The sequence below is a fragment of the Ambystoma mexicanum genome, chromosome 13 (assembly GCF_040938575.1).
Source record: "Ambystoma mexicanum isolate Mex_15411 chromosome 13, UKY_AmexF1_1, whole genome shotgun sequence".
In the NCBI taxonomy this organism is placed as follows: Eukaryota; Metazoa; Chordata; class Amphibia; order Caudata; family Ambystomatidae; genus Ambystoma; species Ambystoma mexicanum.
Genome location: NC_090938.1, coordinates 483,963,289 through 483,978,442, shown reverse-complemented (window position 1 = coordinate 483,978,442; position 15,154 = coordinate 483,963,289). Strand labels below are relative to the sequence as shown.

Sequence of the window (15,154 nt, the reverse complement as noted above, 5' to 3'; positions counted from 1 at the left end):
GCACGTCCCATTCTGTCAGGGCATGAGGGTGTTGGGAGACCCAGTGTTTGATAGTGGTAAGAATGGGAGGGGATGGCGTGCATACACAGATGACGTGACCTTTTTCTAACACTGCATCAGGAAACAGGGGTAAAGAATCCCCCCCAGGGGAACGAGATAGTGCATCCGCCTTACCATGGGAGAGGCCAGGCCTATGTTTCACGATGAAATCGAAAGCGGAAAAAAATAAATGCCAACGCACATGCCTACTGTTTGTACACTTTAATGTGGCTAGATCTTGCAGGTTCTTATGGTCAGTATATATCACAGTCTGATGTTTTGCCCCGAGTAGATGATGACGCCATGTCTGGAGGGCATCTTTTATGGCTAGCAACTCCTTTTCGGTCACTGTATAATGGGATTCGGCTGATGTGAACTTCCGGGAATGATAAGAGACTGGATGTAAGTGACCGGTGGATGGACAAGGTTGTGAAAGAACTGCCCCTAATGCAAAAGAGGAGGCGTCGGCTTCTAGGACAAACGGGAGTTCTGGGTCTGGATGTTGTAACACCGGAGCCGTGGTAAACCTAGACTTGAGGGTATCAAATGCCTTCTGATGGTCGGGTGTCCAAGAAAACGGAACAAGAGGGCTGGTTAAGGTCGTGAGTGGTGTAACAATGGCAGAAAAACCGGCGATAAAACGCCGGTAAAAATTAGCAAAACCAAGGAAGGATTGAGTTGTTTTATGGTGGTCGGAGCAGGCCATTCTACAACGGCTCTGACTTTTGATGAATTCATGGAAAGACCGCCGGGCGTAATATGAAATCCCAAGAAGTCCACCTCCTTTGAGTGAAACAAACACTTCTCTGGTTTGGCAAATAAAGCGTTGTCTTGGAGGCGAGATAGGACCTCTCTGACATGCCTGACGTGTTCTTCCAGGGAGGATGAATATATCAGTATATCATCAAGATACACCACGACATATATGTCAAGGATGTCAGAAAAGACTTCGTTAATGAAGCGCTGAAAAGTGGCCGGAGCGTTGCATAACCCGAAGGGCATTACAGTATATTCATACAACCCTTGTCGGGAGCAAAACGCTGTCTTCCATTCGTCTCCTTGGCGCATACGGATTAGATTATACGCCCCCCTTAGATCCAATTTAGTGAAAATAGAAGCACGCGTCAGCCTATCTAGCAGGGTGGATATAAGCGGAATAGGGTACCTATTCTTTATAGTGATGGCATTCAAGCGCCTATAGTCTATGCATGGACGTAGGTCGCCTTCCTTTTTGGGCACGAAAAAGATAGGGCTGGCAGCGGGAGAACAAGAAGGACGGATATGGCCTAACTGTAAAGCTTGTTGAATATAATCTTTCAAAGCCGTTTCTTCAGAAGGAGATAAAGAATATATCCTGCCCTTTGGTATAGGTGCGCCAGGAATCAAATCAATAGGGCAATCGTAAGGCCTATGCGGAGGTAGACCCTCCGCCTTAGCTTTGTCGAAAACTTGTATGTAGTCGTGATATTCAACAGGAATGCTGGTCAACACAGCTCCCACGGTATGTGCTGGGGTGCATGGCTCTACGTCTTCCAGTCGGGAAGAGGCCATGGCCCCAAGAATAGCGGAGGGAGAGGTTAGCGAGTCGGGTTCTGTTAAGCAGAAGTGTTGGCATATGTCTGATTCAAACGTTACCTGCCCAGTTCCCCAATTGATCAAGGGATTATGTTGTCTTAACCAGGGAATACCGAGTATAATGCCAAATTGGGGTGTGGTGATGAGGTCGAAAGACATGATTTCTTTGTGGGTATTCTGAATCACCACTTCCAAAGGAGCAGTCTGGTATCTGATCGGGCCAGAAGACAAGGAGGTGCCGTCAACTGCTTGTACATGCTCAGGGTGATCTTTCTGAACCAGGGGCAGATTGAGATGACGAGCTAGTGTGATGTCTATAAAACAGCCAGTAGCCCCTGAGTCAATCACGATGCGTACATCATGCTCAATGTCCCTAGTGGGTTTCAACAATGCCTGGACCACTATGGGCCTGATGGAACCGAACATGGGTTCAGTGGGGGTCAATGATGGGCTCGCCGGTACCCCTGCTCTCAAGGGCGAGCTTTCGGAAAATCCGGAGTCTTGTTTTTAGGTCGACGGGGGCATTCCTTTACATAATGCCCACTTATACCACAGTAAAAACAGGCGTTACTGGTCCTCCTGCGTTCCCGCTCAGCTGGAGTTATAGGACTTCGAATGCCACCGATTTGCATGGATTCAGCGCCAGTGGCAGACGAACCTGGAGGAGGCAGGTTAGAAAAAGACGTCTCTGTTTTACTCTCGGCTCTACGAGCGTCTAGCTGTAGGGTAAGATCGACCAGGTCAGAGAAAACGGAAGGAAGGGATGGAACCACAGCGAGTGCATCTTTCATGGTATTGCATAACCCTCTGTAAAAAACAATGGCCTTTTTCTGTTCTGGCCAGGATGTCTCCGCGGCGAGTTGGTTAAACCGAGTGATGTACTCAATTAGGGAATGTTTACCCTGTGACAATTCTAAGAGTTCCAGGTCTCGTAATTGTGCCCTATAACGAGTATCGAACACCTTCGCCATTTCAGTCACTAGAAGTTCAAAATCGTATAAAGCAGGATGATCGTTCTCCAAGAATGGATTTGCCCATGTGGCTGCCACGCCAGATAGATGGGATAAAAGGAAGGCGGCCTTGGTAACAGAGTCAGGAAAGGCCTGGGGTCTACATAAGAAGTGAAGTTTACATTGATTGATGAAGGTACGATATTTACGTGGGTCGCCCTGATAGCGTTCTGGGGCAGCCAGAGGAAAAGAGGTCGGGAGTAACACAGGAGTGGGAGCAGGAGGTGGAGTAGGGGCAAGCTGGACAGGAGGGTTGGAATCCCCAAACTCGGCGTCAGCGGGCAATGGTTGGTGTGTGCTTTGTAAGGCGTCAAGACGATGGTGGATAGCAGAGGTGGCGGCGGCCATGTCGGTCCTAAGGGCCGCGACAGCCTGCATTAAAGCGGTCACAGGGTCCCCGGCGGAGGCTTCCATAATCAGCACGACCAAATGGCTTCACAGACTGTTATGATCTTGATGGTCGTGCAGATTAATAATGCCTCCGTTCCCAAGTACCACACAGACAATTTGTATAGAATGCCTGTGCAGTCTTTGAGGCCACAGGTTTTTGTTTTGTGAGCCGTCAGGTCTGGAACCGGGAACTGCCAGAAGGACCCCTTGAGCGCTGTAAGGCAATGAGTGGTTATCAGATAATGTGCGATTGTTACAAGGTATACCCAGCAGTGATATAAAGTACCTCTTACCTAGAAATACGGAAGGTGACACCCTGATGAAAGAGGCAGTGAAACCCGGGACAGTGGGCTCTTCTCGGTGTGGAATGTGGGTGGTATCCAAAACCGTGGATGATGGCACACACGTGGCTTGTGGTACCGTAGTCAGGCAAACGCCTAGCAGAAGGCCAATGGCCAAAGTCACTGAATCCAAAAACAAAATCCGTAAGACAGTCCAAGGTCGGTTAACAAATGCCAGGAGTTGACAGAACAATCCAGTAAACAGAGTCTGAGGTCTGGTAACGTATAAGAAGCAAGAAATAGACAAAGCAATCCGGTAGACAAGGCAATCCAGTAGACAGTATCCGAGGTCATAGTAAACGGGATTCAAGCATGCGAACAAACGCCATAAAGTCCTGAAGGTAAACAGCTGTGAAGCAACGCTATCGATTTCAGGAGGCCTTTTAAGCCAACAGGGAAGGTCACCTGATGCTGGAATGATCATAGACGTGCGTCAGGTGATGCAATCACGTGAGATGTTGTCGTCACGTGACGTTTGGCCCGATCACGTGACGTGTAGATCTTCGTTGACAACGTGTAACGTTGCGGGCCAGCAGATGTTTCCATTGTAGACGCCAGCGATGTGAAGGCCGGTAAACACCTGATCCAAATTACCATGTCCTGGCATAACGGGTGAGAGGCCACAACCTCCGTAAGCCAGAATGTGTGCGTGGGATACCCTTGTTTTGAAGTGTAGTAGAGGGGTTAGCACGTGTGCCTGTGGGTTGTCTGGCAGGAACAGGGCATGTCGTTGGAAACGTAACATTTTATGAAGTTTGAACAGCTAGATAATTCCTGTATGATTTTTGTTGTATGTAACAGTGTGAGAGACAGATATTTTTGGACATTAGGTTATTTTCCTTTAGCCTTAGTTTGATAGGTAGGGAAATCCTTGTTTGGTTAGGGAAACATAGGTGTTTGTCTCACCGTTCATATTTAATAAAATGGCGTCTTGTGAGACAACTCTATTTGTCCGTCTCACATTTCTGACCTCTGTGTCCCTCAGGTAAATGCAAAAGCCCTAACTGCAAATGATGTAAAGCTTGTTGCTTTGTAACCGAGTGGTATTTCATCAGTCTTTTGTAATTTTAGAGAAGTTAGAGCATAACCGGTAGGTTGGTATATTGCCTAGCAGTAGCGCTTATGACTTCTTTTTTTGTGATTTTAGCTCGCTTTGCAGAAGTTTGGGCTTCAAAGAGAAAGTGAAATGCGCCTTTGCAATAGCACATCTTTTTTAGAATGTTTAGACAACTCTACTTTATCTGCATGTCACTGCCATTGAAGTATTGCTGTAATCGTCCACTACTCCTAAAATGTTCCAGTGTAACTAGTTTTCAACTGCATATGATTGCTATTGAGTGGACTTGTCTTTTATGCTTTTTGCTAATAGATTATGGTTGTATGGAGCACATTAAAAAGAATTCCAAAGATAGATGTGCAGTATTATGATGACACTATGTTCATGTGTTCAGTGCACTAGCCACTTTCAGTGGCACGTTTGTTCACTTACATTGAATGCAGACGATAGATAAGGAACTTCACCTCCCATCCTTGGAAATGTCTTGTAACGCTTTACAAAGATTCCCTGAAACTGACGTCTGTCATGTGGAGTCTGAAGCAGATTGATAATCATCTTTATAGGTGCCAGAGACCACATGTGCCATTGAGGATAGGCAGTGCCACAGTCTACAGAAGTTTTGAAAGGAAATGCAGGGGTGCAATTGACCAAAAGTCTTTAGAGGGAGGGGAAACTGAAGCCTCTTTTGTGGGAGACTGACCTTTCTAGGCAAAGGGCAGTTCTCTGTTAATTTTCACATCCTAATACATAGTATCCTGCAGACCACCTTGAGCCCCTGTCTCTAGGAAGTCTTGAAAGTTCATTTGAGTAGCTAATCAGCTCAACTCTGCAGTGTGCTTTGAAGTCAGACATTGTTCACATAGCAGTAAGTTTGCCATTCCAATATCTTCTGTGTTGTTACTTGGAAAGGGAATCGTTGGTCTGAGTGGGTAGGCTGCACGCCTCTAGAAATATACTCGGGATAGTTTGTAGTGGATTCAGAAACATTGATTCTTTTTACTTAAACTTTCTGTACTTCACTTGATAATTAAGGGCCATGAGTTTTGACCACTGTAAATCCTGCACCTGTCATCAGAGCAATATCCACGAGGGCAAAATCAGAAATAGGCAAGTCTGGCCTTCTCAGACTTTGCTTCCTCTAGTCCGGTACTGCCTTTGATTGAAATGTACTTTTCGATGTATTTATTCTGCTGGCATACAGTACAATTACACAATTCTATTAAGTATTTTCCTATATCGCCATGAGTAGCTATCAGCTTTAATAAAGCATCCCCCGCGATTCATTCACGACACGCATGTCAAAATACCCCATATTGCTATGTACATAAGACTTTACTTTGCACTATTTTCTTTTGATTGATGTGTACCAGACTGGGATAAGTCACACATAACACCTCTTGTCAATTATTATGTTATTTCCTTATAAGAATAGACTACAGTAAAAGTCATTCATACATTGGAGGTAGTTAACAAGAGTGATGGAAACCAAGTTCGCTTTATAAAATTATCATTTAAGTAGGCGCGTGTTTAATTTTATTTAACATTTTTCAAACATTTTAAGGGTCACCGTTTTATTATTTTGCATGATTTTGGGCAGGTTTGAGGAATGGCAGGGTTTGGAGAATCTGAAAGGTCTGTACCAAGAGATACTTTTTCAAAGAGTTTGTAGATTTTACTTCAAAAGACTTCTCCACACGGATTTCCATTATTTATTTTACAGGTTCCTCCATTGCCCTCATTGACAAAGAAGGGCTGACTGCCCTGAGCTGGGCCTGTCTGAAAGGCCACCTCTCTGTTGTGCGGTCCCTGGTGGAGAACGGAGCTGCAACAGACCATGCAGATAAGAATGGGCGCACCCCTTTGGACCTTGCTGCCTTCTATGGAGATGCTGAGGTGGTGAGTGTCTCAATACATGATTGTAAGGATTGTGGTTAAGGCCAGGTAATAACACACTTAACAATGATATTTGTTGTTTCAACAAAAGGGTCTTCATTATGGATTTGGATAGACTCCGGGTTGGATAAACGCCTATTGTTTATAATGGTAACAACGTTAAGTAAATGGGATTTATCTCAAGCAAAACGGTGCACCAGGTATCTCATTGCAAAAGTGGTTTGCTCCCAGGCATGTAACATCTCAAAACAATTCACGCTCAAAGAATAAAGTTTACAACCTAATATTATTGGTCCTTGTCTTCACTTGGAATGCTCTTGTCAACAGTTCAAAGTATCAAAGTAGATGGGCAATGAAATGTTCAACTTCTTATCTCAATAAGTTAAGTGTTTCAAGTATTGGACTCTAAGACAAGTTCAAAAACCTATTCTTTAACATCCTATCCCTATTCCAAGAAACAAATATAGATATGTCCTTCTAGGAAAGCTCTTGTAGCTCTAACTCATAGTATGGTCACTCCTTAAGGCTGCTCTGCTTTTGCATGCCTCTTGTAACCTCTCCCAGGTTTTCAGTTTTCACAATTCTTTCTCCTCTCAGGCCTTTTTCAGCCTGGGACAACGTTGGTAGCCCGGAACATGACAGAAAACCCCTGAAGCTCCTGTCCCCACACTGGCATAGGTTTGTAATTATGCAACACTCACACTTGTGATCACAGGATCCTCCCCTAGTATGATCCACTGACATCCCTGGTGGTGCGTTGCTTCAGGGTTGGAGTCAGGAGGCTCCATATAGCCGGCATGAGCAGTGCAGTGCTGGAGGCTGAGGTGGCGTGAGGCAGATGGTGTGGGAGACGCAGCCGTTGGTTATGTAGGAGAATTCCTCCCTGCTGTGAGCCAGGATTCAGGCAGCAGAGGGAGACATATCCAAGCTGCACCCTTGGAGGGGGCTGTGAGGAGGTGAGCGGGCAGCCGTAGGCTCTTAGGCTCCTAACGGTGAGCGGCCTGAAGCTTGGAGAAGGGGGCCAGAGCATTGTGGTGAGGAGTCCCTTGTTGTCTTCCCTGCTCCTAAACAGCACAATCCCAGTGGCCATCTTGGAAGGTGTTAGATCCTTTGGGGAGCAGTTCAGACCCAGCCTATAAAGAGGTCAGCAAAGGCACACAGTAGCTACCAAGGAGATCTTTTGGGGCAGGCGTGGGAGAGACTATATATCCAGCATAGTAGAGCCCCTGCAGCACCTGGAACCCAAGAAACTGACTTCTCGCCAGAGTATAGGCAGTGCAATCTGCCTCAAAGATCCCGCCCTGGTTCTTCATATTTCACCCCTGGGGGAAGAGCTATGATCTCTAAGAAGCCAACCCATATGAATGGGTGGGGGGGGGACCCTGGCCAATGAGACAGCTATGCAGAAAACGCTGCATGCCCACGGCGTGGACTCTCAGCAGGGCGATCTGGCGCTGATTTTGGAAGAGCTCGTAAGTATCAGACTGACCATGGGGGCAGTGGACAAGCAAACACTCGAAATGCAAGGGGAAATTAAATCCTTATGGCTGCAGATGGGCCAATTTGCAGGTCGCCTGCAGGAGACGGAAGACCGTATTTCCACATTGGAAGATCGGATGGAAGGTCTAGAACACCTGTAGGGGAGAGTCGGCGAGATGGAGGTTAGTGTCAATGAGTTGGAAGACCACAACCGTAGAATCAACATAAGGGTGTTCGGCATCCCTAAAGGTATCGAGGGGGTCGGGCATGGTGAAGTGGTGGAGCAATGGCTACCGACCTTCCTCAACATTGACTTTCCACCGTCCCTGGAGATTCAAAGGGCCCACAGAGTGCACCCATGGGAACACAAGTGACGGTCTGCCCCGAGACCGATTACAGCATGTCTGCTTTGTCACCCTCAGGTTCCGCGAGGGAGGTTGCATGTGCAGAGCTACCTAACAATCATAGGGCAGAATTTCCCGAGACATACGATGGCAAAAAGGAAGGTGTTCTTGGACTTTCGACCGGAGATGCAGAGGCGAGATCTCAGATTTATACTGTACCCATCGGGAGGATGCAGATTTCGAATGCAGGCGGGTTAACCAAATTCTTTGATGATTTGCAGGACTGGGAGGGGTATCTGATGGCGTCTCGAAGTGATCAGTTAGGCAAGGACATGGAAATAGGTTACTTTCCCTATCACGGGCCCTCCCAGGGCAGGGCGAAGTCAGCTATTTCATCTGGAGAAGGCATCAGGAGCTGCGGTTTTCCGCGTTAAGTTTCAGAAGGAGCCACCCAACAGGCCCAGGTCGGGGTCCCCGGCCGCAGCCCTCCAGGAGGGTGGAGGGTGAGAGTCAAGAAAGGGATAAATCCCGGTCTCCACTGAAGTCTAAACAGCTGCCCTCAGAGGCCACATGAAACCGTTTTTCTCTTTGGTGAGGTGATCTAATTGAATTGCAAAGGGCAGCTGGGGGGGTGGATGAGTTGTGAGCTGTGACAGTTATGCTGTAATGTTACTGAAGTCTATATATCTGTGCGGGGGGCAGTGCTTTCTCCCTATTGCTTTTAACCCATCCAGGGCCCATTGTTTGGGGTGTGGGCAGGGAGGGTCTGTTTCGTCGGCTCAGTGTATCCTTGGGGTCCCTGGGTGGGGGGGCCCCATGGGGACGAGAGTAAAGGGAGGAGTGAGCCCTTGGGAGGAGTGAGCTGTGCCGACAGTGGTTCTTGTTACTGTTCAGCTTTGTCATTTCTTTCTTTTCCTTTTTCCTTTGCTTGAATAACTGGGGGACATACTGGTGGTGAGATGGAGAAGGGGCATACATTTGAGGGGTTCTTATGAGAGGTGGGGGCAGAGGGAGGACTCCTACTGGAGAGGCTATTGGACCTCACTCCGGGCGGTAGGGTCTGTTGGAGCGGGCCAGTAGCATTGTGGGTGCCCAAGGCGGTATGGTGAAGTTTCTATTGTGGAATGTAAGCAGCCTGCGCTCACCAATTAAGAGACAGAAAGTGTTGACACATATCCAGAGGTTAGGGGCACAAGTTTCCCTCATACAAGAAACACACCTCTCGAGGCAAGGGTGTAATATGTTGAAGAAGTAGTGCGTCGTGCAGTTTCTGGCATCAGAGGCTGTGGGGCTTAAAGGGGGGCGGGGGTTGCGATATTGATGCATACAAACTGTCAGTTCCAGGTGGAGGGGTCGCAGGCGGATGGGCAGGTAGTTGATTGTGGAAGGTAAGCTAGAGGGAACCCTGCTAATCCTGGCGAACATATGGGACACGTTGCGCCTGAGACTGCAATGGGTGCAAAGGGAATCACTCATTTTGGGAGGGGACTGCAATATGCCTCTGGATCTGGTGCTGGATAGGGAATGAGGAATTATAGTATGCAGTGGCCTTTTTTGATGGAATCCCAGAGGTGGCATGGGCTGGACCCTCGTTTTATAGCGCTGGTGGGCTCCTTATATAGGCACCCCAGATCGGCAGTATATGTTAATGGCCGAATGTCGCCGTTCTTCCCCCTCAAATGGGTAACAAAGCGGGGCTGCCCACTATCACCTCTTTTGTTCATGCTCTCGTTGAAGCCCTTGTTGCAGCGCATTGGGGCCCGGGAGGACATTCAAGGGGTGGGGGTGGAAGTTAAGGTGGCGGTGTACGCTGACGATATTCTGGCCTTGATGCAAGATCCACAGAAGTCCTTAACCCCCCTTTCTGCAGTAAATCAAGCAATACTCAGAGGTCTCGGGTTACAAACTCAATGTGGAGAAATCTGAAACCATGCCCTTGAACTCTCTGTGCCTCCAGTCTCATTGTGCGGAGGAGGGGTTTGGGTGGAAACCAAGCGAGTCATGTATTTGGGGATCAAATTCTGGGGGGAGACTGGGAGCACGATAAAGGCGAATGCGGAGGAGGTTCTGTCCAAGGTAGAGGCCCTTCTCTCGAAATGGTCCCCCGTGTGCTTGTCATGGTGGGGCAGGATGAAAACTGTTAAGATGTCCATAGCCCCTGTGGCCCTCGTTGCCCTCTAGATGTTGCCGGTAACGTGGCTGCCGGTCTTCTTTAAGACCCTCAATATGCTGTACAAATTTCTCTGGGGCAAGGCGCAACCTAGAATCTCATTGCAACAGCTGGCTTTGCATCCAGTGCAAGGGGGGGGATGAAGTTCCTACACTTTCAGAGATACCTTAGTGCATTTATTATAAAACGGGGATGGGAATGGTTCTCTGAGGCACCCCATTGGTTTACACCTTGCTGGCTCGTTTTGGAGTCGCCCCTGGCGGCGCCTTATGGGGCAAGAGAGATTTTGTGGCTTGGAGGGAATGAAAAGGCTGCGTGGGTGCTCAGTTATTGGGACTACTAGGGAGGCGTTGAGAACATGGTTTGAAGGAGTTGGTTTGGGGATAGGAGTTGAGGGGCCAAGACTGCTGAGGTACAACAAGGACATCCGGGTAGGGGGGAAGGCAGTCAATTGCCCGAGGTGGCACACTGCGGGCACACAAACCAGATATGGGCAGAGGAGGGTGTTCTATCGTTTTAAACACTGAGAGACCAGTACGAATTGAAGGCATGAGAGTTTCTGGGATATAGGCAATTGGTGGCTGTAGGGGTTCAGGCTGGTTGGGGACAGATCTAGGTGAGGGGGAAGTGGCGAGATACCCCCAACCGCTGCCATGGTGTAGAAGACAATGTCCTCTCGGGATGGAGGGCAAGCTGACAGTGGAGGGGAGATGGACATGGGCGTGCGGCAGGGAATTTCCGGGGGATAGTTTTAGTGAAAATGAGGCAGGTGTCTAAGTCGGCCTAGCTCACTCAGACTGTTTATGATCTATAATAGAGCACCGTTTACCCCATTGAAATTGGGAGGAGGGCAGGAGACGGAGCAGGATTGGGCATGTTGGTCATGTAAAGATGCAGAGGGCACGTTCAAGCATATGCAGTTTGATTGTAGGTACACCACTGGAATTTGGGGGCTGGTTGCTGCAGATACTGCAGATGTGTGGGGTACAACTGCCTTTGACCCTGGCTTCTATATTCTGTGGTAGTGTGCATCCGGGATTCATGAGGGAGGTGGCCCAAGGGTGGCTATGGGACATGCTTACTGCCATTGCTCTCAAGCACATTACAACCAAATGGAAGTCCTTGAAAACTCTGTCCAAAGGGGTTTGGGGTAGCATAGACCCACAGGATGGAATCCTTTCTGCTACTGAAGGAGCGAGGTAAGGCGCAGGAGAGGGAGGCTTGGGCCCTTCTCAAAGACTTCTTGGGGGTTACAAAATGGGGCCACTGCTGCATTGGTGCCACAAGGGAAGACTAAGATGAGCGATTGTATCAGGTCTATATTTCCTCATAGGTATCTTTTTTTCTTCTATTCTTTTATTCTACTTTTCTTCTGTTTCTCACTCCTATGTTCTCTTTACTCACTTCCTCTTCTCTTTGCCTTCTTTTCTTCTTACTTTCCTCCTTTTCTATATAAAAGCAGAGGGATTGTCAGGGGAGGAGAGGTGAGATTTAGTCAGATTTTGTGGGTTAGCTAAATGAATTGTTAATGAACTGTTAATGAATTGTTGTTTAGGACGGATTAGGCATTAACTTCATATGCTGTAATGGCCTTTTATAGGTACTGTTTTATTTTTGTTTGTTTTTGTATGCCTCTTTTATGACTATGAGTTGGTGATTGACATGTCTGTATGAATTTGGCAATTCTTCTGAATAAAAATGTTGAAATAAAAAACGGCCTTTTTCAGCCTTACCACCATCACTACCAACCTTCTTCCAACCTCTCGGATTCTCAAGATTTCAGACATGTCTCCCCAGGCCCTGAGTCTGCTTTTGCTCAAATATTGGGTCTCTCTTGAACATTGACTTTAACAGCAGATCGCTTACTCTGACCTTGACTTTCGCTTTGGTTTCACAACGGATCCCTCCTGTAGTTTGGCTTTGTCTCAGGATTCAACATGTGCCTCGTGGACTTTGGCTTCCTCTCATGATTTTCAATAGATAGGTTCTCTCTGTACATTGGCCTTCTCTCAGGATTGAATACTTCCCTTCTGGACCCTGACTTCCTCTCAGAATTGACAGTAGATTCACTGCTGAACTGTGGCTTTCCCAAAGGATCCCAAACAATCAGCAATGTGTATTTATCCCCCCACCATTAGAGACCCTATCGGGACACAGAGATTGGTTCCACAATGCTCCGCCTCTCCTCTGCTCTGCTTGGGCTTTGACCACGTGTGGCACTTTAGCGCTTTGAGTTTGAGGTGGCTTCTGCTTGCTCATATAGTAAGATTTCCCTTTAGTTTCCTCAAGACTCGCAAACTCCTCATGGAACAGCTGTTCTTTGCCTGTTGTACATTTATTCCAGCCACAATTTCTTGCAATGTTCCTTTGGAGATGTAGTCCTGCCGATTCCAACTCCACCTTGGGACACCTGTTTGAGGTATCAATACATATCTGGAGTGATGGTGATCTGGAGGGATTGCTCTTAATCCACCCTCTTTATCCACCCTCTGGGACATGCATCTGCTAGAGTCCGTACAAGCCGGACAAGCCCAGACGCAGGTGGCTTGCTTCCAAGGATGGGGAGTATTGACCACTCACCACACCACTTGCATCATTTTTCTTTGAGTCTCTCCCTCTATAAAGAACCAGCTCAAAAGGTCTTTCTGGGGGGTAGGGGGGTATCGCAAATGTGGGAAATACTTGAGGGCCCAAAACACTGCCCATAGCTCCAGGATGTTGATGTGCTTCCGGACACTTGTATCCAATATGCATCCAAAAATTCCTATAGGGGTAGCATCTGCAGAGACGGATGAGGTAGATGCAGGATAATCTCATGCCCAGCAGCTACTTGCTGGCCTGTACTGTGGCCGTCTTCGCCGGCGACAGTCATTTAGTATGTTTTTCCAGATTCCAGAAAAGTTAATTTTTTGTGTCCAAGAGCCCTCATGCTCTTTTCCCCATCGGCTGGCAACAGGGCTCCATTGTTGGTTAAGAGGGGCATGAGCTGTTATTAGTGTGAACATCCTTCCCTCTAAGTAGTACCTTAGGGATTCCATATCCCACTTTATGGCTAGGGCTCCCAGTTCGATGGTAGCATAGTTCTCTACACAAGGAAATCATTTTCCGCTTGTATATAAGATGCAGGTGTTCCTTTCCACCTTATATTTGTGATGACAGTCACTAGGCCTACTCTGGAGCCATTCATTTGTAATGTAAAAAACTTTGACAATTGGGGGATTGGATAAACAATCTTTTAGTTCTTGAAAGGACTGACCTCATCTCAATATATTTTACTATGATTTTTATTTTTTTGATAATTCTGACAACTCACCATAGAATGCGCCCACATATTAAGCATTTATCTACTGAGATATTATCAAGTTCATTGAAGGCTTCGGCTAATCACATACGGTTATTGTGCTATCTCGCCAGCTGTGTGTGAAAAGGTAAAACATGCAGGTCAATTTGATATGGGTGATAATTGAAGTAGCATGGTGTCATGAAATCTTGCTTTGGCGTGGTTGCACACCCTGTATGGCACCTGTTGTAGCTCTGCTACCCGCCAGTTGATCATACACACTCACTGCAGCCATACTTAAACATATGATCAGGATTCATGTAATGAACTAAACAGATAAGCGTTAACAATGTTCTGTGTACTAGTGAAAATAGATTGGAGTGTGTGAGCAAAGACATTCCGCTTGCAGGCAGCCCATAGAGGCTCCTAAACCAGAATGAATCCACTGTGTGTTATTCTGAGATTTGTGCAATTGATTGATTAATCTGATACAATATGGAGTTCGCCATTGCACCTCATTCAAGAAGTGACTTAAACTGGGGCCATATGAAACATTTCTTAATTTGTGGATTATGTGGCGAATTTAGCAATATCGTCACTAATCCAATGGAGGGAAGCTCCTCTTGCATGGCCAGGGAAAGGCAGAAGCTACCTGACGTTGACTGTGAGGCTGACAACTGCTTGTAGTTTTCTCAAAGTAAGACATTTTATTAAAGTAAAAGTAAATAAGCCTTGCTTGCCCTACTCTATTGAGGAATTCCCTACCCGTTCTAAAGGATAAGGGAACATCCTTTAACGTGGGTAAACTGGCCCTCACTCTAAACAACAAACATTCAAAGTAAATGATAAAGCAACACAAGATAATAAACAATATGTGGATGGCCTTCACCTGTCCTAGGTAAGATCGCTTTCCCAAGGTTTCAATGTCAGCTTCAGAAAAATGTTCAAAGGAAAAGAAAAGTCTTGAACCAGTTCTCATCAGTTACAAGACAAAACAAAAGTTCATTAAACCACAATCCACTGGTAGAAATGTTCTGGTTTGGTTGAAAAGATCCCCTTCCAATCTACATCAAAGAAAATAGCACCAATGGTAATCATGGCTATCTTCTCTTCAAGGTTATTTGCCACAGTTCAAAAGAATAGGTTTAATTTAAACCAAATACAAAAAACAAAACAAAAAATTAATAGGTATATGCCTTCTTCTACTACAGCTTTACAATGGGTTAAGACTTCTGCAGTACATTTGGTATATTTGTCAGGATGCTTCTTTGGATTGCTCCTTCCTTTTAACAACCGCTCTCCTGCTTGATTACAGTTACTTCTGTTCACAGTATGCCACTACTTCAAAACCACTTCAGTGTGACATCCATTAACAACTTATATACCACCACAGTTCAAGTATTTCTGTCAATGCTTTATGCTTTAGAATTATCAGCAGAGTCAAGACACTTCAACCTCTTCAGGTAGGCAAGGTTATCTTCCCTTTAATCAGTCAAAATACTTGTATTCAATAAAAGAACCTTCAAGTTACAGTATAAAAGATGAACACATTAAAACAGGAGTAAAATAACATAAA

The 15,154-nt window shown here is 46.4% G+C and overlaps 1 protein-coding gene across 6 annotated transcripts in view; it reads left to right on the top strand.

Moving 5' to 3' along the window:
- The window catches only part of TANC2 (tetratricopeptide repeat, ankyrin repeat and coiled-coil containing 2), a 3,436,361-nt gene that overhangs the window by 3,228,328 nt on the left and 192,879 nt on the right, over positions 1-15,154 (top strand). For all 6 annotated transcript variants that reach the window (XM_069634135.1, XM_069634134.1, XM_069634133.1 and 3 more), the window contains one exon: positions 6,133-6,308. In XM_069634135.1, coding sequence (XP_069490236.1) covers positions 6,133-6,308 — 176 coding nt within the window. The remainder of the gene's footprint in view (positions 1-6,132; positions 6,309-15,154) is intronic.